The sequence below is a fragment of the Chroicocephalus ridibundus genome, chromosome 3 (assembly GCF_963924245.1).
Source record: "Chroicocephalus ridibundus chromosome 3, bChrRid1.1, whole genome shotgun sequence".
NCBI lineage: Eukaryota > Metazoa > Chordata > Aves > Charadriiformes > Laridae > Chroicocephalus > Chroicocephalus ridibundus.
In genome coordinates, this window is record NC_086286.1 from 78,257,341 (window position 1) to 78,283,469 (window position 26,129).

Consider the following 26,129-nt stretch of genomic DNA (forward strand, 5'->3'; position numbering starts at 1 on the left):
TGTAACTCGCTTTGCTAATCCTCAAACAATTTCAAATTGATTATCTTGGCCTACCCTGGGTAAGACAGAAAAATAAGTCCAAATATAACTGAGGCTTCATTACAAGTTGGAGTACTAATGACAGCCATGCAGATATGGGGCACATTACATATTTTACCACTACTAAATGATAATTCTACTTTACATTGTGTGCTAAAACTTTGTAAAAAAACCCGTGTAATATATCCAAATGACAGAGGAGATAATAAGGCTACTAAAAATGATTGCCATTCAGATGTTCCTGGGAAAAAAAAAATTGTTTATGCCCTCCTCTAATTGAAACCATCCATATGAAATACACTAGAGACTAAACATATTAGATTATAAACGATTGTCACAGGAGGATGTAAGCATATAATTGCCTCCTTTAATTTAATTATTTTAATGTGGAAAAAAAACCGAACCCGCCGCAGATGCTGCCCGGCGGGATGAGGCAGAGACACCCATCTTTCAGAGGAGCGTGTCGGGGGCGCTCCGCCTGTGCGAGAGGCCGAACCCCTCCCTCGGGAACGAGCGCAGGAATTCCCAGCCCCTCTCCCCCGATGCCGCCGGGGTAAAGCCCGCCCAGCTCCCCCCCGCCTCCACCCCCGGCTCGGCAGGCGGCGTTCCCGCTGCCCTGAGGCAAACCGGGCCGCCGGGGATGAAGCTCCCGCCTGCCCCGCCGGGGAGGGCCGTTGGCGGCGACCGTTGGGCCGGCGGCCCGGCCCGCGCGCGGAGGGGCCGCGCGCCCCGTCCTTGCCGCGGGGCGGGGCGGGGCGGGCAGGGGCGGGGCGCTGTGCCCGCCGGGGGCCGGGCGGGGGGATGGGACGGGACCGGGACGGGACGGGACGGTGCCTCTCCTCGGCACCGGCGGGACAGCGACAGCGAGGCTCCCGGCTGGCTGCCGCCCCGCCATGGCTCCCAGCTCAGAGAGGCTCTTCGACTCCCTGGGACACTTCGGCAGGTACCGGGGCAGCCCCGTCCCGTCCCGTCCCCGTGGGGCTGCGCGGGCGCGGGCGGACAGAGGGGACTGTCGCACTGGCACATCCCCGCGCAGGGGCTGGCACCGGGAGACATCACTGTGCACCGCCGGTGCTCAGCGGCGTTGCGTGTGCTGCGGGGGGATTGACACACACACACACACACACACACACACGCACGCACTGACTGACAGACAGACAGACACCCACGCACTGACTGACAGACAGACACATACAGACGCGCTGACTGACACAGACAGACAGACACACACACACACACTGCACCCCAGTGTATAAACTGACGCTTTACAGACAGGCACTGACGCCTGTACTCGCAGCAGGGGGCACACCCCCGTATATACGTCTTCCATACACATGCCTATATGCTCGCACACACCACGCGCGCACATGCACATATGGGCCACATTCACGTATGCGCCCACACGCTACCCATCCACACACCTGTATATACACCACGCATGCAGTCACACACACACGCGCACAGAGCCCCAGGCCCTGGAACAGCCTGTGCACTTCGGGGGGTGACAGGAGGGTGAAAGCACATAGGAGCATATAGGAGTGTTGCGTGACACACAGACGGGCTGTTTCTGCACAGGGGCACAGGCTTGTGGTGTGCGATAGATGGTGTGTTTGTATTGAGGCTGGGCTTGTCGCGTGGGATAGATACCTGGATGTGGCGTATATCCACATGTGTTTATTGGCAAGGGATTATCTGTATGGTAAATGGTGTGGTGCATTGTGGCAAGTTTTCTTCGATGTGGTTTGTGGCTGTGATGCGAGTGTACACAGGCCTGGGTTTGTTAGATGGGATACGGGGGTGGGGGTGTGTGTCTGTTTATGCTTCTATAGCTGTGGGTGCAGGGCTGGTATATGAGACTCTGCTTACGGCAGCTAACGGAGAAGAAACATTTGGCAAGGAAATGAAATTTTAGAGGATAAGAATTTTAAGACCAAGAGGCGCACATCCTCACTGTAGGTTCTGTCCTGTACTTTCACGGTGTGCTGTTCAGCGTGGATTTTGCAGGCACGTACTCCTCGGAGCAGATGTCTGGAATAGGCCCATGTGTCATAATTTGGCTACAAGTTCAAGCTGTTGAATTGCGGTGTTGTGCTCTCTAGCTGGGTCAGCAGTGGTCTAGCCTAACCCACAGTGTTGATCTCCTCTCTATCAGGGGCAGGCAGGAGTGGCATTTTGAACAAAGCCTGAGAGCTCCTTTTAATGGTAGAATTACATACCTGCACTCCACAGCAGAATAAACTCTTAATATTACGTGTATGCAGAAGTGGTGGGTATCAATAGCCTCTGCGGATGATCAGGATGGAAAGACTTTTTCTTTGCTTAACTGGGACCTATGCTTAAATTACATGTTTGGCTAAGTTGTGACTTACATGTATATCTATCGGAACAATATCTCAGTCATTATCAGTTCTGGGTCAGCAACAAAAATACCTTGTTCTGGTGTGAACCGGAGAGAAATCCTAGCAGTCAGTTTCTTTTGCTGTTGCTGTTCTCTCTTGCGTGCTTTTTGTGGAAAGCAGGCACTTGACATTGGTTAGTGAAATAGCACAAAAGCAGTTATTCCTAACTGCTGAAGTAGTTTTCCTATTTGAGAACATTTGTCAATACTTTAGATAAAGCTTTCACAACTACTTCTTGCAATTAAAGGGAGAACAATTCTACAGTGATAACCTCACATCTAGGGGCCAGATTATTTGAGATGCAGTTCAATAGGGGTTGCTTTAGGTTTAGGACCTTCGAGATGAAGTGCAGACTAACAAAATTTGCATAGTCGTGTTAGACTCATGGCTGTTCGGTATTTCAAAGACCACATGCTAAAAGTAAGTATAGTAGTAGCTTATATTAGATGCACAGATTTTAAAAATATTGTAAAAACCTCTTTTTAATCCCTTGACACTGCTAGGTAAATTATCATAGTTTGTATAAAAAGTTGTTCTTAACTGTAACTATGAAGTTCTGATTATTTTGTGTTTATGTGTCATCATGACACCGACAGATAATTGATCATTTCTCCAGTTGAAGCAATTCTTATAAGGCCCATATAACCTATGCACAACATATAGATTATGTAGATTTGCCACAGTCAGATTCTGAGCAATCCAAGCATGACTATTAGTATTTTGGGACCGTTTTGATTTTCTTAAACTCTGACAGATGCAGTAAAGAATGGCCAGCTGTTTATGTGTACATAAATATATACATGGAGAGAGTATGTATGTAATATAATATATATAGCTATAAAAATTATTAATATACAGATAATATATAAACTTTTCACTTTGATTAAGATGGTCAATTTTGCAGAATTGACATTCACATGGGTGCTGACAACATTTTGCTTTCCATTTGGACTCTCCTTCAGAAGTCTTAGTGATGTTATACTTCCTACTGGGGTCTCGGGACATGCATGAACAACCATAAAAACACAATGGCTTCTGTCTCCATCATTAAAGGAGTACTTTATGCCTGTCTTTGAGTTTGGCCATGGGTAGCATCTGCAGCCTATAAATTCAAGACAGTTGTTTTAAACATTGTTCTTGAGTCTGTCTCTGGAGCATTAGATCACTGCTCGCTATTGCAGAAGTGAATGAGAAAAAATAGTCCTGTCTGCCTCAAATGGCCTCACCTCTAATGAGCTGCCAGGCCTTAAAGCTCCCAATTTACCTGCATTGAACTGCATGCTTCTCCCATGCCAGGCAGTTCCTGCCAGGCAGTGCCTCTGGGCTCTCCCTCTCTGCCCTCTGCCCCTTCCCCAGCCCCTTGCTGCCCAGCCATTCCAACTGCAGAAACCGCCCAGGGGCCCATCAGGTAAAGGGGATATGGTCAGCCACTTGCCCCCACTGGCAGCCCCCTGTACTGGGAAAGGGGAGACATGACCGATGGGTGTAAGGTTGGTAGCACAGCGCGCGCATACATCCTGGTGGGGAGGCATGCCTTAAGGACCCGGCTGGCTGGCTCGCACTGCCCACACACCTAGTTCCCAGGTAAACTGAAGGGCTTTTAATGACTTTAGTGACTTGAATCTACCGGCAGGACACAGGACTTACTTATCTAGTTGCTGGTGAGAAGCAGGCTCTGTATTTTGCAGCTCTGATCTACACCATGACAGAATGCTGAACAGAGACATGATCTAATCGGGAATAGATGTCTAGAGAGAAATCTGGTAAGGTACCTCTTGCTGTTAAGTGTGGATGAGAGTAAGGCTTGATTTCCCAGCTGGAACGTCTGGTAGCTATGAGATGCAGTTTACACGGTATGTAGAGTTTTCCCTGTGATTTACAGTTTTCAAATCTTGGCTTATACTTTAGCTAAAAGCAGGTGGTGAAAATTGTCAGGGAGAGAGGGGAAGATTGAGTGTCACTGACACTCCTTCCAGGTTTTGTAATGAAGTATTTCCAGAATCTTTTAATAGATTGTCTTTTAAAATAGCCTGTTTCTCACAAAGTTAAGTTATCCAGATTTTCAAATGTTGGTTTTATAAATAATGTATTCTACTAGCAGTTACACTATTTAACAAATTAACAATAACGGCTCTTTACTGAAATGCTTATGTATTTATTCAGTTTTTAACATCTTTACATTGTTGCCTTATATGAACCTGTTGCCTTATATGAACCTGTTGCCCAGTCAGTGGAGTTGCTATAATTTGGACTTTAGAGGTAGTCAATGTAAGGATTAGGAATGGCTGCTACGAGGAGCAGAGAAGCAGAATGGGCTGCCTGTTCGATAGGATGCTCACCTGTTGCAGCCAAACATGGAGTTTAGTAGAAATTACTACTCTCATCAACAGTTTCAGCATTTTCTGTTAATTTCATTGGAACTTTTCTAGTGTTCATAAATAGATCAGAGACTATGCTTGGCTCGTAAAAAACCTGGCTTGATTTATGTAGAGATTCTTTCAATGGATTTCTGCAATGCAGACCCTGCTGGTCACTGCCAGGATAGTGATATTTGAACACTCAGTGCTAACGCTATTTCTCCCTACTTTGTAGGGCTCTTGGTTCATTTCTAAATTCCTACACCGAACCATCTATCTTCTTTTCACATCTCAGAACTTTTCCAGGCTCCTATTTTCATGCTGATGCCCTTATCCTCTCTCTTGTTTCATAGCTCACAGCTCTTGTTGGGATCACATTACGTCTTCTGCAAATTGTGCTGTGTACATGATACTTCCAGGAATTCTTGGGTTTGTATCAAATAACAAAGAGTCCAAAGTATCTTAAAGAACATGCCCACCATTTCTTTTCACAAAAAGAAAATAAGAATACTTTCAAGCAATGATTTTTTAAACTCAAATGTTTTACAGACATCTTGCAAGGTTCTTCCCCAAGAAAAAATACATTTTTCAAATGGAGAGGTGTACTTGCTGGACATGCAAAGAAACTGGTTTTCCTTTTCCAAGTTATTGTGGAGAAACAGGCAATCATATTCACATTTGAACAGATTGTTAGAAAATGGAAATATTACAAGCTTTTTTAGTACATCCTATACAAAATCAATATTTGTAATATTAATAATGTGAATTTCTGCTTAAGCTTTGAGTAGCTTCCTGAAGATGAACAAAATACTGTGGGCTAGAGATTTTTTTTAAAAAAAAACTTTTTTCTCCCCATATACTGGCTACTTTTATACAGTGGAAAAGTTTATCGCAACATGTGTGTCATTCAGTTTTCAAAATGTATCAGTGGACAGCTGTTTGTGTTTACTGGAATGTGCCAGACAGAAGAATCTCAAATCTAAGCCCTCCTTTGGCTCCTAGTCAGGGGTGGTGTTTGACACAAATGCTTGATAAATGTTCTTCAGCTTTATAACTGTACTATATTATAACATCTGAATCAGCCTGTGCTCATCTCAGATGTTCATAGGATAAAACAAGTGGACTTGGCTGCATTTAATTTTTTCCCCTTCTTTTCTGCGGGGAGGGAGGGAGGTGTCCGGATATTTTGCAAAGAGTACTTGATCCCATTGATTGAATAGCATTATAATGGCCTTGGAGAAGTGAGACAAGCCATGTGTTTTCACAGAGCAGACTCTAACAGCTTAAACAAAGATCTTATTATCTATGCCTGACTAGGCAAAATTAGAAATACTCTCAAGACTCAGAACCAAAGTTGGATGCTGGCAAGTGCTCCTGGATAGTAGTGACAAAAGATTAGCAGTGTGGTCAGCAAGAGGTACTGACAGCATTTTGGTGGGATCCAGGTCATACTGGAGGCAGTCTAGCACAGGATCTGCATAGACAAAACTGTACTGCGTCAGAATGTACTGGCAATCTCACTCTGCCTGTTTGTCAATTGAAAAAGCAGATTATAATAATACAAGTATATTTAAAAGTAGATCACAGTAATAGAAAAATAACTAAATAAAAGCAGGATGAAATTGCACTTCTACTATCCATCACTTCTCTGAGGCTAAAACCTGCAATACAAGCAACACTCAAACTTGAAGCTAGTAAATCAATTACGATTTGTAAACCAGCTGCTGAGGTTCAGACTTCACCTCTGAAATGTTGGCAACCCCCCCAGTGTGGCTTCTAGACAGAGTTATAGCATGGACATAGTTATGGCAGCATAAAGCAATTATCACACGCATCAAAAGCTGAGGATCTGCTGTTTCATCCCAAAACATTATGCTTTGAATGAAAATGAAACGTATAAGGCACTGCACAGTGTGTTCCCTGTAATACAATGCCTGGGACTGGGATAGCACTCCTATAAAAGATCTGTCAATAATTTTCTCATAATAGTCATGATTTGCAGTAGTACTAAGATATCTCAAAGTTGGAAGGAAATGTTTTATAAAGGGCTCCAGGACCCTTCAGCACATGCTGTGAAAAATTCTCTGACACTGTGTTGCTATATGCAACTAGAATGGAGATGAGATATGTACATATCTGATGATTTATTTGAGGTAGCTTGAGGTATGAAGCTATAGTAGCTGAGCCAGAACATGAGATTCTCAGCTTCTCAGAAATACACAAAAAACAGCAAGATGGAGAAAATATCAACTGAGTTAGCTATGTCTCAGTTGCAAGGCCAAGACTGGAAAAAGCGTGATGACAAACTGTACAAGACTGAGATTTACAATTACCAGTAATGATGGCTGATCCGTCAGATTGCCCATATACTTGGAGACAAATCTCTGCTGTCTTTGAAAAATACTGAAATTACCTAGAGAGCTAACGTATGCCTTAATATCATATATTGACAACCAAACTATAATGCTCACCTCACTCAGAGCAGATGTTCTCTGAAAATCACATGCAATGAAAATGTGTTTTGAGAAATCTAGAAGCACCATCCGTTGGATCACAGATTGAACCCTTTCCTCCAGAAAATGTTTCCATTAAGAGGTGAAGTTGGATTTCCTCTTCCTATTATTTGGAGGCATTACTATTAGGTAGCAGCATCAAAGGTGCAGCCTCAGCAGTGGTGCTGAGGCAGGAATACAGGACAAGCCCTGGAGAATAGATGGAAAAGGCTGATAAGGCATCAGGAAGTAGAAAAGAAGTGCCAAAAGGGTGCTTAAAAAAACTGGATATAATTTGCTGCTCTATAAAGAGCAATCAGCACTACTCTTTGGGTGGAGCCCAGTGCCATTGAAATGTATTGTATCCATGATGGCCTGGACTTTTCCAGCCATATTGCGACTTCCTTCTCCTCTCGAAGTTGTGAAAGAGATGTGGAAGAATCTAAGCTCCTACCTGATACATCTGTATAAATCTGTGCTAGCTGTGTGGGGAAATCAGCTGTCCAAATCAAGGCACTAGCGAGCCCACCTCACTAACTTTACAGGCCTATAGTAAAAACTTCAGACATCTGCATTAATCCCCTTGTCAAGGGGGAGAATTAGACCCTTTAAGGGCATGATCCGTCTGTCTTACTCTAATGACTGGTTTCAGACCAGATAAATGGTGGACCTAGATTTGTCTGTGGTTTGTCATTGAGTGAAAAGTGGATCTAGAGAAGTAGTATAGATGTACATTGCATCCTGTAGACAACATCCAAGTGTATAGTATACATCCAGATTCTTTACTTTCAACCTAAATTAAGCATTTAAGGCTTAACTAGGAGGTTGAGGTGTGTGAAATGCTTCTGGCAGGACACTTTCTGTGTCACAGCATTAGCCAGCATCTTTCTCTCAAGACAACACAAAGCAGATACTAAGAGCCTTGCTTTGCTCTGCGTATGTCAGGCATCAGAAAAACTGTCACGTATGCAACAATACTACTGCTGCAATGCTTGCTACGTTGTTGGCTTTCCATCCGCAATCAATCAGTTCCTTGGATACGGGTAATTCCAGGAAAGATTGATTTGGGCCAACTATTTAATTGAGAGCATTAAGATCAGAGAAATAAGAGATCAAGCCTGTGCTGAAAACACAGAAATTCCAATGGGATGGAAAGTGAGGGAATAAAACCTGCAACTGACTTTCTGAGAAGGAAAAAGGAAGATTAATGCAGTCATTTAGAACTTACAATGTAGGCAAAAATACATTTTTGTAGCCTTTAAATTATATGCACAGATCTTTCTGTCCTTGATGAAAAATTAGAAAATATTACTAATAATATTAATTTAGCCCTTGTTCTATAAATAAATATTATCATATCTATGATGTAATATTTCATTTGAAAGCCTGTCTAGTGCTAGAGAGAAAGTCAAATACAAAAGGTGAAAAATAAGCAATAATAGATAAGCAACATCCAAAAGCATTTTCTGACACAAAGCTACTGGATATATGGTGAAATTATACTGACGACACTACATTTCATTTAAATAATTTATATTCATGGCTCATATTCCAGAAGAAATTATCAGCTGGATTTTTTTTCTGCATCTTTGGAACTAGTTTAGGTCAGCAGATCTGGGAAATACCATAAACTTGTTACAGCTCCACCCTTCTTTGGGAGATAATTCCTGTTAGTCCCAGGGTCAGAGCAACTGGGACCTCATCTCAGTTACACTTGTATTTTAGGCTTTTTGGAGAAGTGTCATCCTTTGTAGATCAGTGTAGCCAAGCTCAGTTCTGTCTCACTTATCCATTGAGAAAAAAGGGTGCAGTTGGTACAAAAATAATATTCATGCAGAAGAATCTTGGTAGGGCTGAGCAGAATCCAGCTTCTTTATTGGATGCTTGTGGAGAATGGGACCTGTATATTGCTTGTAAGTATTTATGTAAGATTAGAAAACAGCATTATTCCAGATCATTCCCTTGTATGAGCTACAATAAGAGAAAGACTCAAGGAAAGATCCTGACACTACTGTCGAAGCATAACCAGGTAAAAGAGCAGTACATAACGTATTTAATAAGAGGTAAAAGTGCATTCTTATCCTTGGAAACAGTCAAATCTGTAATTTGCATTTATTTGTTTTTAATTAAATTACTTCCAATTTTAACAGTTTAAAGGGAAAGGTAGTAGAATCATCTTCCTTGACAGGAAGTGAAAAGGTTGCCTGCTTTCCATTAAGAAATCAAGAATAACTCAGTCTGTTGGTCATGGAAGAGATAAATGACCAATAAAACTAATGAAAATATATTTTCTTTGGAAAGATCAATAAAGCTGTTAAGATTTTGACTTGTCTTCTTTAGAAGACAGGTTGTAGAAAAACTCTTTGTCTAATTAAAATCAAAGGCAGTGTGTCAAATATCCAAGATCTATTAAATCAACTTTCAGTATTTCATACTATTTTATATACTCTACAGTGTGTAAATCTCTCCGAGGAGAGAAAACAGAAATATTTTTCTTGTCCTGTGAAGACACAGGCTAGCCAAACCAATATCCAGCATTGCACTGGAAGGGGATACGAGTAAATAAAAATCGGACAGAAGTTCATGACCAAGCTGCTAATATAAACAAAACAAAATGAAAAGCTCTCCAGTGAGAATTAATTATTTAATAAGGTCTTACTATGAGGCAGATTTCCATGACCATTTGAAGAGAAGAGGCTGATGCCTTCTGTAGAGGCAAAGAGTGAGCTGCACATTTACAGTGAAGTGGGGCATTTTGGAGGGAAGGTGAGCTCCAAATCTGCAAAAGAAGCTGAAATCCCTCTTGCACTTAGTAACCTTCTTTTATGTGGGTTTAGAGATAACCTGCCTTGCCTCGGAGAAGATAGCCTGTCGGGGATACTAACCTGGCTGAGCAGGAACGTGGGTGGGACAGACTGGCTGACCTTGCAAGAGCCTCTGGACAGCCCTTGCAAGAGCTGATGAACTATTGGTGGATCATCAGTGTAGACTCCCGAAAAGAGAGGAAGAAGGGAGCTATGTCTTACTCCTCTTTTGTGTCCTAACTGAGCTTTAACAAAGGCTGTAGAAGATACAAGCTACTCTAATACACAAAGAGAGAAAAGCGGTTGGTGTGGAGGCTATTTTCCTTTTGAATGTAGAACATAGCAGCTAAACATGGATGTTCCTAAACAATTCATACCTAAGCAAAACCATGTTTCATAGAATACCAGACTGTGCATTAAATTGACTTTCTTCGAGTTGTAGAACTGTAGAATTACACGTCTAGAATTCTATACAGGTAGAATTGCAACTTGCTGTATTCTCTTTGGCAGCAAAGAATCCCTGGCTGAAATGGAGTTGCCTTGATTTATATGTTGACTTTGTCTCAAATTTTAGAAGACGCGGTATTATCTGACGCTCAATTACCTACATGTAACATCTTGTTAAGTGATTTTTTTTTTAGTGAAATATTCCTAAAAATCTAAGAAGATAAAGGTTTAGCTCTTCTGTTTTGCTCTTGATGAAGAGTCATTGTGGTCCAAGTCAGAATTAACAAAATAACATTGTAAGAGTTGCAGAAGGAGTCGGAGAAAGTAAAATGACGCATTATGCAGGTGCTACAGTGCTATGTAGCCCACAGAAATAGATCAAATCATCTGAATCATATTCTGTTTTGCAAAACTGTCTTTGAAAAATAGATTGCTAGTTGCTTCAGAATCGACAGTTTTCACTACTGTGAAGTAGTAGGTATTTAATCCATGTAATTGTACCTTCAGCTATCCCGGGTTCAGTTTAGCAATAGAAATATGTAAATAGAATGACAAATAAGTAAGAACATAATTTGTATGAAAACCAGTGAGTTTTATTTCAGGATTATAGACAGAAAAAGCTCAAGTAAAAGAAATGTAAACTTTCATAGTTTGAACAAAGTTAGTGAAAAGCTCAAGTAAAAGAAATGTAAACTTTCATAGTTTGAACAAAGTTAGTGAAATGCGTCATCAAGGTTAACAGCAGAAAATATCTGATTTCCTAAGTGAGGAGAGAAGAACGAAATATAACAGTTTATATGTGCAGTACTGCCTATGTCTATAATTAGATGGAAGCCCAATAAAAAAATTTAAATTCTATTACATACTTTACAGATTAGGGTGTGAAATGATTTGCTTACAGAAGCTGAGGGAAGTGCTACAGCATGGAAGAGAATTAAATACCTAATTTGGATTTGTCCCCAAAAAAGAGGCTGACCAAAAGAGAACAGTGCTACCAAAGATACTGGGGTTGAGTTTCCCCTGTAAGAAGTAATGCTAGTAATATATCATGCGGACAGAGTACATGCTGATTTTCTAAATGGTAGATGTTTATAAAAATGCTGTTCCTGGAATGGAAACATCCCCAAGTATAAAGCCTGAAGTGTTACTACTGTTCAAGCATAACCACTCTGCTGTGTTTATCACTTACCCAAATAATTCCAAAACAAACCTAAACAATTAAAAAGTGCATGGTCATGTTCTTTTTTAATTAAATTACCTGGTACATACCCTTGACACACGTAAAGCAGAAAGGACAATTGGATAACTGGAATGAAATAGACTGACAGCAGCTCTGCCATTGGAAGGTGTTGGAATTGCCGTTGCAACTGCAGTCCATTCCTGCTTGCCAGCCCTGTTGCCATCGTGATTGCTGCTCCACTGGTAACTGCTGTAGCCCCACTTGGAGCCGTGACCTCAAGTTTGAGGTCTGATGGACTGGTACCTGTATGGCTGCAAACATACCAGGATTATAAAAATTTATTTCATGCTAATTTTGATAATCAAAAAGAAGGCTGACCTGAAAAATGTTAAAAATTAATGTGCACCATTTAATGTTTGGCCATTGTTTTCAGTGTCAGTTTTAAATTTCCACTTTTTCTCCCTTTTATTGCTTTATTTCTACTAGTTATAAGGTAGATACTATAAATATGTGAAGGAGAAAAACAGTTGCTCCTCACAGCAAGTAAGCGAGATGTTTGGTTGGAATTTGTTACATAGGTAGGTCTTATAGATATCTCTCTTCAGCAGATAATCCATCTGTAGATGGTTCTCTCCATGGCAGGTTACATAGCATTTATCATGCTTTCAACTAAGGAGCCTAGAGTACGGTGCAAGAGCTGTGCTTACCTCAACTGTTGCCAAACTGTTCGCAGTCCATTGTTGACTACTTCAGAATCCCTTGTAGTTTACGCATGCAGGAAAGCTAGTGGATCTAGCCCCAGAAATTAAAAAGTTCCCACTCCCAGTGATGCGCTTCCCCTCAACCAGAAGTTGCTTTCACAGTAAAGTCAAGGGTGGGCCATGTGCACATCGCTTGGGTGCTTGAGTGCAAAACTAGAGCCTTTAGTCTTGTTCCACTGTCAGTTGAACCAGAAGGCTGGGTATTGCGCTGAGGTGTGAACATACTGTCCTTCAAGGATTAAAAGGATAGCCCTAAATTCTGTAGCACTAATTCTAGATTTTTACATTGATGTGACTTTCTTCATCTATGTTTAAACTGGATATCCAACATAGCATCTTCTTCCTCTGAAAACAAATTCTGGAAATAACCAACTTGCTGATGTGGGCTGAGACCAAGTCTTAGCACAGTCTAAACCACCCTTAGCAGGGAAGGAAGTTTACTCTTGACACTCGTAAGTCAAATAAGACCATGTCTGTTAGATATTTAAGGCTGCTTCCAAATTGGCATCTCTGCACCATAGCAAAAATAGTGCTCCTGAGTCTCATTCAACTCCTTTCCTCTCAAAAAATAAATGTGTAAGTGCATCAGAGCTTTTTTGGTTTAGAGTGGAAATAATACTTGAATGGCTTTTCTCACATTAAAATAAATCAGGATGGAATACGGAGGTGAAAGTGGTTACTGAAGACAAATTCTTTCAGAAATAGTAAATATCTGGAAATTTCTTTCCACTGAAACCATCCCGTTGAGTGTACACTGCACAACAAAAACATACTGTGTTTTCTGACTAAGCAATTTGCTAAGAAGGCGGTTGAAAAGAGAGACAGTAAAAATAGTTCTCGTAAAACCTGTGGAATAGTACAAATCTTTTGCTAATCACAGAACAGCCTTGTGACTCTATCCTACACTGAAAGGATTTTTAGAGTTTTATATTAGCTTTTGAGGAGTATCTAATAGTTCACCCTCTCCTCTCTTTGGTGGACAGACAAGGAAACAAATTTTATCAGAAATGTATTTTATTTAAGAGAAAATTAGTGTCTCACAACAAGTTTTGTTCCAGCTATACACTCTAATAACTGACAATGGTAGAAGTACTCTGAGGCTGGGGATTTATTCTCTAACATATATACAGCAATGCCCACTTTAGATATTTTTGCATGCCACATGTACCACCTTTCAAATAGATTGGTGCAGACTGTTTGCATGGATGCAATATAAATTGGATCAAGCAACTGTTCTGACTTGTTTGGCTTTTCAATCATCATCTATTTTGACTTTTTTTTTTTTCAAGTTACATCAGCTTCCCAGATAAAATCCACAGTCGTTCCATAAAAAGTACCACTGCAACTAAGGGTATAGTGCACTACGTCTCAGGGGATGAATAAACAGTGGGAAAGGAGAAGGAAGTATTTTACAGTGCTAGTGCCACGGAGTATGTGTCATGAGACTACGGCCGGCGTGACAGTGATCTGAAATCTAGTTCATTATCTTTACGGAAGAATATTTCTTCCATTCAGTTACCGACATTATGATATTGCCAGTTGCTTTTCTTACTGGTGCGATCTTAAAACTTGTGTGGAGGAGTCAGAAAATCTAAGTCTTTTTTACTATAAGCTGTAAACTGTAAAAAGAATGACTGGGGAGAAATTTCACAGAAATATTTTAAGAAAGACAGGAACATTTTCATGTTGTGTCTTGCTCAAGCTTTTGTGAAGACAGTTTTTATGCTCATTTGACTTCTGGCATTCATTAAGCACCTCTATACTGGAGCAGTAACCTACAAAGTCTTCTTGACTTCTATATTTGACACTCCTGGCAAGAGTGACAAAATGTACTTGCCAAATAATTATCTCCCATGGCAAGTCACTGAAGAGATGGAAAAACACTGCAAGAGATTATCATACCTTTTAGGACAGTCATCATATTCACAGATCTTAAAAACTGCAAAAAGTGTGCTTTTTTAAAAAGAAAAATATGCGTAAAAGAGGTATTGAAAATTACTACTGGCAACAATATGCATTACATAATCTGATGTGTGTATGTAAAGATAATTGGCATATAAAATACCCTTGCCAAGAACTGCCTTTTTTGAGATCAGTCCAGGAAAATAGATCACAGACTTTGCTGAAAGAAGCCTCGTTTTCTTTTGGTGAATTTCAATAGTGTTTATTGCTACAGCAATGTTTTTATCTTAACATTTTGTTGCATGAGCAGCAGTATCTCTTTATTCTGGGAAATTTAACTTTTAAATTGGAGTTGGGTGAGTTTACTAAAAAGATTAAATTACATGTTTGCCTGCAACAGAGAGATTGAAGCTAGCAATAGAGGAGTTTCTTATCAGTCCGGTGTTTTTAAATTAAGAATTCAGGAAAAAAGTTAATAATTTACAGTAGGTAGCAAGGACAGCATAAACTTTAACCTGTGCCTCAGGGTCAGTGAAGTGTATGACCTGTATAGGTTCTGCTGTGACCTGCTGCGCAGCACAGCCTGCCGCAGGGGCTGCTCCAGGATCCCTGGCTGGGACCGGCCGTGCTCCCCTGGCACCGAGTCCTCCCGCAAAGAGGAGAAGCTGCTCAGCCCTCGCGTGAGCGTGGGCCAAGAAGCAGCCCCGGGGTTTTAAGATTGGGGAAGAGCATTGAGACGGCCACAGCAAGAGGGCTGAGATAAAACTCACGCCCCCCGTGGTCCAAAGGGAGTGATCCCAGGCTAGCAATAGAACAGGCAGCAGCTTTATGTGCCTCCTTGCTCAGGACTGTCTGCTGCCCCAACCTCTGTTCTAGCACGTGTCTACCATGTGGCTGGGCCTCTGTCTTTCTCTGCCCCTTTTCAATTCACCTGTTCTGGCAAGCAAAGTTCAATGCATCTATAGTCTCCTCCCATCCCATATATCATCCCCCCCTACATACTTCTCATCCTTTCTATATCTTGCACTAATGACCTAATTAAACTCCTTTTGGTAACTATGCAAGTTAATGAATTTCCTGACCTCTACGCAACTGGTCTTTCTGGAAGCAAAGCCCTTCCTACCCACAGGAGATTCTCAGCAGCTCATAAGGTTGGGCTTTTCAATCTAGTATCCATGAAGATCACGTTACCCCACCACTGTAGTCAGAATTGAATTTTGCCTTCACAGCAAAAGAGGTTTTCAGGTTGTTTTTTTCTGCGTGTGTGTTTAATATAAATATATCTATAGAGAGAGAGAGGCTTAGGCAGCCAGTTGTGGAATTTTACTGGAGAGAGCAGTAGGTAGTTTTTACAGGCAGGGGAGCAGCCCACTGGTGTGGTGGCAGGGCTGTGCGATTCCTTCAGCCACTGGTGCTGCCAAACACTTTTCTAGCTTCACGTCAGGCCTTATTCTTCCCTATTTCTGCTTCCTCTGCCCGATCCTTGGCTTTTTTTTATTGAGCAGTTAGAGGTTAAAATCTGCAGTGCAATCCATCCTGCAGGATTCTGCAACAACATGGCCATTTTCCTGTAAAAATACATTTTCCTGTTCTTAAATTAAGTCATAGACAGCATAAATTATGTCTATTAATGTATATCTGGCATACTGTTTGACTTTTTGTGTTTGCTTAGCATGGATGCTGCAAATTAGGTAAGAAAAATAATGATACTATAGAGTAGATTTCTTCATTGGAACTGAATTAGATTTTCGTAACACTGAAAATGGAAGAACGTTTTTCCAAGAATCAGTTAAACCCCTGAAAGATGGGTGAAATATGGCATGACACAGATATTTCTTTAAAATTAATCTTTTATTGATTTTTATAGAGGTGGAAACTATTCTATAGAACACAACGGAAAAATGATGAAAGGGTAAGGGACTGTAATTTATATGGTTTTAGAAAGTAATTAGAGAGGAGATAACTGATAATGCTGTCCAACAAAGTGATAAAAGACAAGGAAAATTTATTCAAGGTTGCACAAGGATGTTTTATAAGCTACTAATAGTCTTACACTGAAAAAGGGGACATCGAGATTAGATTTAATGAGAAACTTTCCAACAGAAAGACTTGACAGCGGAGCAGTCTGTCAAAATGGTTATTGAAGTACGATCACAAGAAGTGTTCAGGAAGAGATAAGATAAACTCTCAAGGGAGCAGTTAGTGCAGAGATTAGCTAGACCTGATCAAAATCGTAGCCCTCGTGATGCTCTTGGGATTTGGGTTTTTAAAAATAATGTAATGCATTGGTTTGTGCCGTCTTCTCAGTCTGTATCCTTACAAGTTGTCATCTTCTTTCAAGCATCTCCAACAAGAAATGGCATAAATATATTTTTCCTGCTCACTGTTACTGAGTAGAAGAGAAATGATGAACATGGTATTTCTTGTACTGTGAGAGCTAATTAGGAAACTCAAGATGAATGTATGGGAGTTTGAAATTATTTAATTCTTCTTCTGTCTGGGAAATACCAACTGGGCTATCTGACTCTGCAGTTTCCTGATGCATAATGACAGATACTGCAAATACCAGGGATCCTGGTTCCAGGTATGCTACTTTTTTTTAGCTAGTAGAAGATGGAACTGCACAGCTTCTAGGGATTAAATTTGGTAATTTGCTAGACGTCTTCTAGTCCTGATTTCAGTCATTCTTCATACTGTAACAATAGCCCAAGGTGTTGAATTTGGTCTTGCCCTGCTATTTTTAAAGCGGGTTTGTGTCTTTTGAAGGGAACAGTTAAAGTGAAACTAGAGAAGAGAAACTAAAAAGTGTTGCTGACCGTATTTGTCTGCATTAATAGGGGAACAGAATATTCAGAATAATCTTTGATTTTTTGTGGTCCGAGATAGTCAGAAAGCTTTTCAGAGCAGATTTAGCCTTGCTTTGATTTATGGCTAGCTACTCAGTCCTCAAGAAGCTGTTCTCTTGAGAGGGGATTGATAGGCCTAAGGGACGCTGTGGTTTATGTTCAGTTTCTCTTGACCATACCTCTTACAAGCTTTGCTGGGAAAGAGCAGCAGAGCACCTGTGTGAGGATTGCCTTGCAGCATCTTCAAGAGGGAAGTGGAGCCAGCTTTTGAGCCGCCACGGTGGTTTTAGCAATTAAGGCCTTTCCTCAGAGTGGTGTGGAAAAGTCAATAGAGCTGTTGCCAGGGGAAAAGGGGTTAAAAAGTGCTCCATCTGTACAGCAGCAATGCCCTTGGAAAGACAGGAGAGGCAACTGGGTTTACATTTACCAAGGAAGGAAATAAGAATCACAAGATAAAAGGCAGAGGAGAATGAGGATGGTGAATGGAGTTAGGTTATACAAGAGAACTGTTTAATTGGACATTAAGAAAATGTATCCATCAAATTCTGTTTAAATAATTTGCTTATAGATAGTTTAGAAATTAATTAGAAGTTGTGATGATAGATGATTTAAAAGTGCTGCACTATGTACTGTTGCAACCTTTTTTACCAGAATTCAAGCCTAGATTAGATGTATTTTGGAGAGGAGTGGCCTAGAGGTCACATTTGTTATGGGGATTGGAATTGTTCTGACTTTTCACACAACACATTTCAAGGCAATTGTTTTTGGGGCATCATTTCCTATAACTTCAGCAGAGATAGCCTCTGATATATATAAACCCTGTTTTTTGTTTCATACTACCAAGGCCCAGCAAATACTGCACTAAGGATATGTATATAGAAGCTCACTGAATCCTTCTTCAAATTAGTGCAATTGATGGGTCTTCAGGAAATAAAAAGTGGAGGAGAAACAAAGCTATGTTGTTTTTTTCTGAACAGATGTTGTGCTAATCCTGTGCATAAATTTAACATTTAATTGCGGAAGACTCCTTATGCTTGGATTATCAGAAACCATCTAGAATTTGCAGTCAGTGATGCTAAAGTTCATTGCAAGTCTTTTGACATTCAGAATGCATGTACATTTTATATACAAAGATTTTTTCTTGCATCTCAAGCATATTTTAAAAGCTGTTAAAATGCCAAAACTCAGGCTATGCATAAAACATTCTTTTACCATGTTTGCTTTATGATACAATCTTTAATGCATAACTGCACACACTGTTTAAGCCAAAACCCAACCCAGTTTACAGGTACGTTTTGGTACAAAACATTTCATACTGTTCAGATTCTATCTTCTTCTACATGTGTCTACGTGTATTCTTTGTCTTTCAGAGGCAATAGAGACGGAAGACAGATGCAATACAGGTATATAGGTACAATTAGGTGAAACGAAGGGCGTAATGTGTTTGGTTTGTTTTATTTGATGCGCATATCTCTGTCCCTCAGAACCTGAGGTTGCAACATTTTGGTTTTTTGAACCATTCCAGGAACCTAAGGCCTTATTTGAGGGAATGTACTATACAGAATTGGAGGGTAGAAGGTTGCTTCAAACTAAGTGCTTAAGTTCAGATTTGCTTCTTTTAAATGGTCTCTCTTGTGTATGGCTAAACACATGACTAAGAGCAGCATTTACTTCCTGACAGTAGATTACTTCTGCTGTGAGTCTTTCCTCATCTTTGGTCTCTCGCAGGGCTTAGCCAATATCGTAGCAGCAATATATAACAAAACACTAGACACTTTAATGATGTCTGCATTTACTGATCCTAACAAAATAATTATGTTGATTTTTTTTTCATGCATAAAAGGCTTTTCTTCAGTAAACTTTTTTTTTCCCTTTACAGATTTCAAGCATTTCTTTATTTTTCATCTGTCTTTCAAGCTATGTCATGTGGTATCCATTACTTAGCGTCTGTGTTCATGGCTGTTACTCCTAACTTTGTGTGTGGGATCCCTGGAAATGTGAGTAGTGTTCTCTTCTACAACTCCTCTGAATCAAGTCTTGAGGACATCTGGACACTATGGACATCAACAGAAAATTACATTGTAGTCCAGCTGGAAAATGGAGAAATTTGGGAACTTAATCAATGCAGCAGGTCCAAACGAGAAATGAGTTTGGATCTGGCATATGAATATAAAGGCAACAAGTCCGTATTTTCTTGTTCTGATGGATTTCTCTATGATGATACAAAATGGAAGAGCACTGTTGTTACACAGTGGGATCTGGTCTGTGACCGAGAATGGCTTGCAAAATTAATCCAGCCTACATTCATGCTTGGAGTCTTGATTGGAGCAGTGATTTTTGGTGACATTGCTGACAGGTAAAGTGCCATCCTCTGAAAATGTAGCTTCAGACTGCAGTAACTCCACCCGTATCTACCTGTTTTGTTGTTTTCATTCATTGTGTATTCATAATTATGTATTCACCATTCAGGGGGTTTGGATATTGTTTTATTCACAGATGTTTAACTCAATTTCTTTTTCTGATACCAAGTACTAATATTAAAATGCATTTGCAAATCATTTGCTTTTACATTTTTTTCCCTACTTTATATCATCTGTTGTTCTAGGCCTCGATCTCTCGAATTGCCCTGTGCAGGTAGTATTTGCCCTTAGATTAATTAATTATTTTTTTTTTAAACAGGAATAGCAATAGTTAGTAGTAACAGCAATAGTAAAACTTGGGAGTAGATTTTCACCTCATTTTCCATGAGAAGAGATTCCTCATGGAAACACAGATTTTTATTTGCAGATATGATAACTGCTGAAGGGCTACTGGAAGGTTAAAAATCATGTATTTCAGAATCACAAATTTCCTAATATCTGTCATGAATACAGCTCTGTGGGGCTGATGCAAAGGCTTTGAGATTTTGATCAGGCCCCATGTTCTTAAAATAAACACCCATACACTATTTTTCCTTGCTGTCCAATTATAGTTTTCCCCTGAATGGTTAACTTAAACTTCAGTCTCTTGAAGGTTAGCCCAGATGGGATGAAAAATGGTTGTCAGTGAGCTATGCTGTAGTTTCACTTATTTACTAGCATGTACAAAGTTCTTTTTGACCATGAGGAGAGTCTGTTCGTGGAGGAGCTCAACCCGAGCAGTGCCCTGCTCATGGTGCCAAGGCTGTCCTTCAGCCGCTCCCCTCTGACGCTTCCTCCCTGGATGTTATCTCAGATTATGCACCTAGATCCACCATCAGAGCTGGACTCAGAAGCAGTAGTGAGATCCAGGATGTATGTCTATATCCTGCTGCTTCTCTTGGTTTTCTCTCTCAACACAAACACACATATTCCTACCTCAGAAGAATGCCTAGCCATGCCTATCCATATCAGAGTCCAACACCTAAGCTATGTTGTACTTGGTTTTGTCTTGGGCAGTTTACGTACCGGTATTTTGAGCTGAAGGCTGGTTTAGTGTTACTTCTCTCTTTCTATAAAGGAGCTTGTTGACTGACAGCTCTTTTAGGTGGAAGGTGACGTTTTATCCCACAGCTAACAGTATAAGCAGAAAAAGGAGACCAGGCATGTAATTTTCTGATTTTCCTTCATTAGTACAATGCTATGGTGTGACAGTTACAACATGAGAATACAAAAGTAAAGATGACCTTTTTTTAATTTGGCTTTTAGAACACATGGAATCAATCCTGCCTCCTGAACCAAGGCTTTGTAAAACCATATTTAATACAAAACCAGAATATAATGCCAACATTTCTTCTGCATCCCTTTAAATCATTCATAGCTTTATTAATTAATACTCAGACATGATTTATAAGGTTATGATCATATTGTTCGCATTTACATTAATTCAAGCCATGGACAGACAGTTAAGATAATATACACATTCTGAGCTGCAGATTTGCAGCTGTAGATTTTACAGCTGAAAGTTATTATTTTCTGACACATCCTGGCTGATGGGAAATAAGTTTGTGGGTTTCCTCCCATTCCCAATTAACAGATTTCCCAACAGAAGAGCTCCGACAGCAAGGGCTCACTGGGATCTCTTCTGGCAGGGATTAGACACCAAGATTAGAGACCAAATGTGCATGACTCCAGGTAAAGGTTGGAGAAAAACAGGAGGGCACTGGAAAGAACTATGTGGAGTGGCTGGTTGGATTACACCTCCTATTTACAGCATCACCTTCCAGGGTTGTTTTAATGTAGTACGAAATACAGAATAAAAACAACAAATGAGCCCACACCCCTGAAAGTCCTAAAACTCTCTGGCTAAATGTAATATCCACATCTGTGAAAAGCTGTTTGCAGTAGTAGGTAATAAGACGCCAAGACAATATTATCAGGGAAGAAAAATGATTCCGCGCTTTTTGTATTACAGAACATTTGTAGACAGAATATAATGAATCTTCTAGAGTGTTGTATACCTACTGCAGATTTCTAGGTTTTTGCCTCAGATGAGCTTCTTGTTCTTAGCATGTGCTAACTTGTTTAGGGACAATTGACTCTGTTTGGTATGCTTTCTCCCTGAGATATAGGAAGAACATAAACAAATAGAAGTTCCTTTATACTAAATGCTCTTCTTCTAGACTGGAAATCGCTATGTTGGTGATGGGCAGCTCGTATTTGACATGATTTTTTTTTCCTGTTAGTATACTAGCTTCCTGGATTTCTGTGTTTGCGCATGTGTACGTGTGTGCTGTGATGCAATCAGAAAATTCAGGGGAACTATGTAATTATAATTTATTAGATAATTCAACTTTAAACAACTGGATAAAGATAAGTTACAGAAGGCTTTCATTACTATCCAAATTGGTTGTTACTTTGGCAAGAGGTAGCATATGTTACCACACCTAACTTTTTTTTAGAAATTATTAACTAGACATTACTTAATATAAAATATCTGAAAAAACAAGTCTTACTTGTTGTCCTCATAAATAAGACAGAGTAAATTTGCAGATTAGTTATGTAGAAGTTGAATTTGAAACTGGAGATGGGCGTGCTTCTTCCAGCCAAGAATTGTGTAATGGAAGTTCTGTCCATAGGAGCTTCCTTTTTCTTGCGTTTAGTTGGAGTTATTGAAAAATTAATACAGGTAACTAAACCAGAGTTTCTGTGGTGAGTGAGAGCATTAAGTACAGTATTTTCAGACACAATTCCATATAAGCTCTCTGGAGTTGCAGGTGTATTATAATAGAATGTTTGTGGTTATTCATAATTTTATCACTGCTGTGATTTGCAGACTGGGAAGACAGCGTGTCATATGGTTCACAAGTGCCGGTCAGTTTGTATTTGGCATCGCAGTGGCCTTCACATTTGACTACTACAGTTTCGTGATTGTGCGCTTTCTCCTTGCTATGGTAAGAAAGGATGTTCAGCCTGGCTTTTTTTATGGGCCATTTCCTACCCCTTCTCAGGAAAAACTCCCTTTTGTTATTCTTTCCTCCCCTACTTCATGATTCTAAAGCCCCCTCTGTTGCACTTATTTCAGCAGAGCAGGGAGAGTCTGAATGTTCTTGGACCACAGCACTTTTCCTCTTTGAATTAATAGAAAGCATCTGTATGAAGCAGTGTTTGGTACTTCCTCCATCCCAACCTCTGCTGGACTGGTAATTAAATACCAAGTGTGAGCAGCAAACTCTGGTTTCTGCATTGCAGCTGCCATTGCATTTCTCCTCATTGTTAGAAATGGAGTATAATTTTCTTAAAATAACAAATAAGTATGATTTTTATCTCTACCCTTTTGAGTGATGGAGGAGAGATGCGCATTTTCTCTTCCATGCATCTCTTTGGACTTTTAAACTACATCTGAAATACTAAATACATAGGTAGATATGTTTTAACACCTGGATGTTTGTATGTACTTAAGGGTATTCCAGTATATGTATTTATGCATATCTATATGCATACTTTTGTATATCTGTATGATATATATCTAATATCTATTCAGGTTTTATATATATAGTAGCCAATTTTAAATTACAATTTTACATCCAAAAGTACAATGTTTGTAGTCTTTCACTATATCATGCGTAAAGAAATCAGAAAGCTATCACAAGAAAAATTATATAAGTTATTTAAAGGAGGTTAGGAATTTGAAAATAATCACATCATTTATTTTATTCCTGCTGGCAGTGCATTAGTCGAGACAGGCCCTTGCACCTGGAGCTCCCTTCGCCTGATTAGAGCTCAGAAGGATTTCCTAGCAGGAAAAACTGCATGGGCGTTTCAGCCTTGAACAGTGAGATCAACAGGAGTCCCTCTACTGACTCCCTTGGCTGTTGATGCTAGGGGCTGTGGTAGTTTGGAAAAGCAAAAAGCTCTGACCAGAATGATGCTGTAGGTTTTAACTGCCCACTGGGACTGATTTGTGAGATGGAGGTCTAAAGCTCTAGCCCCATGCCACTGAGGTCAGCGCAGCTTTGCTGTCGGTTTCAGTGAGTTCAGCGTAAGAGTTTATTAACTGGAATATTTTTAACCAGAAATTCGATTACTCAAAAAAATATACTGGAATATTTTCTACTCTAGAGTTTCTAGCTGTGTTTTGAAATGTTTTGAGATACCAAGAGTTTGACTGTTACTAGAAAAATTGAAATATTTATGTATATTCAATAATATATATATATATATATTCAATGAAGAAATACTATAATACAGAACATGCCAGTAACTGCATTCTGTTACTATGGCTAGATAATGTATGAGAAGCTATAAATGAGATTCTTTTCCAACATTGTAAAAATTTGATTTTATGAGATAATTTGCAAGGGTGTGGAAGGTAATTCTCAGTAAATTTGCAGTTCCCTGACATGCAGATTATTAATAGTTTACTTAAAAGCCAAGGTCAAGATTTTCAGAAGTGGCAATTACTTCAAGGGACCTAATTTTCCGAATTGTCCAGTATGCTATATCATTAAGGGACATGATTTTTGGAGGTGAACGGCTTAGTGACATCAGCAAATTAGTCTCTTCTTCACTTGTCTCTTGCTGGCTCTCCCCCACTGCAGAGAAGCATCCAAAATCACTTCACATTTTCAAATACAGTGTCCGGGTAGTCTGAAGGTTTGAGTAAGCTTTTTCTCCAGTTGATTTGTTTTCAGAGACGCCTTTTTTCTGTCAGTGTGGGACATGCCAGTGCAGTGACAATTAAGCGTACACAAATGTGGAACACTTAGCTGTTTGCTTTTACTGCTGTTGCACAAGGAGAGTAGATAAAAATCTCACTCTTTTTTTTTTCTCTCTCCCACCCCCTCAGGTTTCAAGTGGCTATCTGGTTGTGGCTTTTGTTTATGTGACTGAATTCGTTGGCATTAAAGCACGAACCTGGGCTTCTATGCATGTCCATGCTTTTTTTGCTGTGGGAGTTATGATTGTGGCACTTGTGGGATTTTTGGTTCGGACCTGGTGGGTCTATCAGATATGTCTGTCCATAGCGACTCTTCCCTTTGTCTTGTGCTGCTGGATGCTCCCAGAAACACCTTTTTGGCTCCTGTCAGAGGAAAGATATGAAGATGCACAAAAAGTAATTAATATAATGGCAAGATGGAATAAAGTGAGCACTCCCTGCAAAGTTTCTGAACTGTGCTCAGTCCAACAAGATGATCTAGTCGGTGGCAGAATGGGTGACAATGACACGTCCTCAACAAAGAAGCACAACATCTTAGATCTGTTTTGTAATTGGCACATCGCAAGAAGGACCATCACAGTCTGGCTGATTTGGTTCACTGGGAGTTTGGGGTACTACGTCTTCTCCCTCAGTTCCGTCAGTCTAGGAGGCAATGAATATTTAAATCTCTTTCTCATAGGTAAATACTTTTGCGCTTTATTCTGTTTATGACACAGCTAGAACATAAAAATTAGAAATGACTAGAGATTTGACAGCCAACTTCTAAACTTCGTTCATTCAATTATGAACCTTGTTCAAAAAGTTTATTGCTAATGGTTCGTAAAGTTGACTAACATGGGGGGAGTACCATTCACTCCAAATATCACTGTTTCTGGGAAAAAAAAAAAAGAATTTAAAATTTGTTGGTGTACAAAATTCTTCTCCGACTGTCTTTGTGATTGTAAAACCGCACTCTACTTGTTTCCTCTTTGCCCTGCAAGCATATAGCAGTTCCACAAACACCAAGGGAAACAGACCAGCAACACAAAATTCACAGGGCTCTGTTAAAAGTACAAACTAGGAAAATGAGAGAAGAAAATTACTGCCCTAATCACTTACAGTCATGATATATCAAGTCAGTTTGTGTAGAAAATAGATTCATAATTCTCAGAAGCAAGAGTAATTTTAGTTTTCTCCAAAGTATATATTTAATTTAGTTGTAGTATTCTTTTAATTTTGTCGGTGTGACTGTAAATCTTCCTCTGGTACATAGGTTGTTTATAAAGGTGGCTGAGTGCATTCAAGGCCTGGTCCAAAGTTTGTTAAGATCAGTGGAAATATTCCATTACAGAAGACTCTAGATCAGGCATGCAGCTCTGAGCCAGCAAAGAATTAAATCATGCGCTTTGCTTTACGCGACTGAGTGCTCTCAGTAAAGTGAATGTGACTGTTCATGTACATAAGCACACAGAAGGACTGGGGCGCTCATAAGTTCAGTTTGTGTTGTCACCTATTTTAGCGTATTCGTAGACGGACATGTTGAAGAGTGGATGCTAGTATTGCACAGAAACAAAAATGTTATGATGTGATGGAGAACAGTGCATAAACTATTGCATCCACTTCCTTCAAAAATATTTTAGCAGACTAATACACACTGAATAATTGCAGCCTGCTTTTACCAGCAGAGGCCCAAAAGATTGTTTCCTGGTATTATAAGTGCATTGCCATACTGTACATGCTTAGTAAAGGAATGCAGCATATTTGTTCAGGGCTGTATCTTATGTTCTTCCTCAATTTGACATTGGAC

The 26,129-nt window shown here is 40.0% G+C and overlaps 1 protein-coding gene across 2 annotated transcripts in view; it reads left to right on the forward strand.

Annotated features, from left to right (window-relative positions):
- Positions 1-804: 804 nt before the first annotated feature.
- SLC22A16 (solute carrier family 22 member 16) overlaps positions 805-26,129 on the forward strand; it is a 37,408-nt gene continuing 12,083 nt past the window's right edge. Inside the window, exons 1-4 of one of the 2 annotated variants that reach the window (XM_063329782.1) lie at positions 805-982; positions 19,145-19,583; positions 22,460-22,577; positions 24,473-25,022. In XM_063329782.1, coding sequence (XP_063185852.1) covers positions 841-982; positions 19,145-19,583; positions 22,460-22,577; positions 24,473-25,022 — 1,249 coding nt within the window. In that variant the 5' untranslated portion in view covers positions 805-840. Of the gene's footprint in view, positions 983-19,106; positions 19,584-22,459; positions 22,578-24,472; positions 25,023-26,129 lie in introns of both variants that reach the window. The other variant, XM_063329783.1, reaches the window with a different exon arrangement.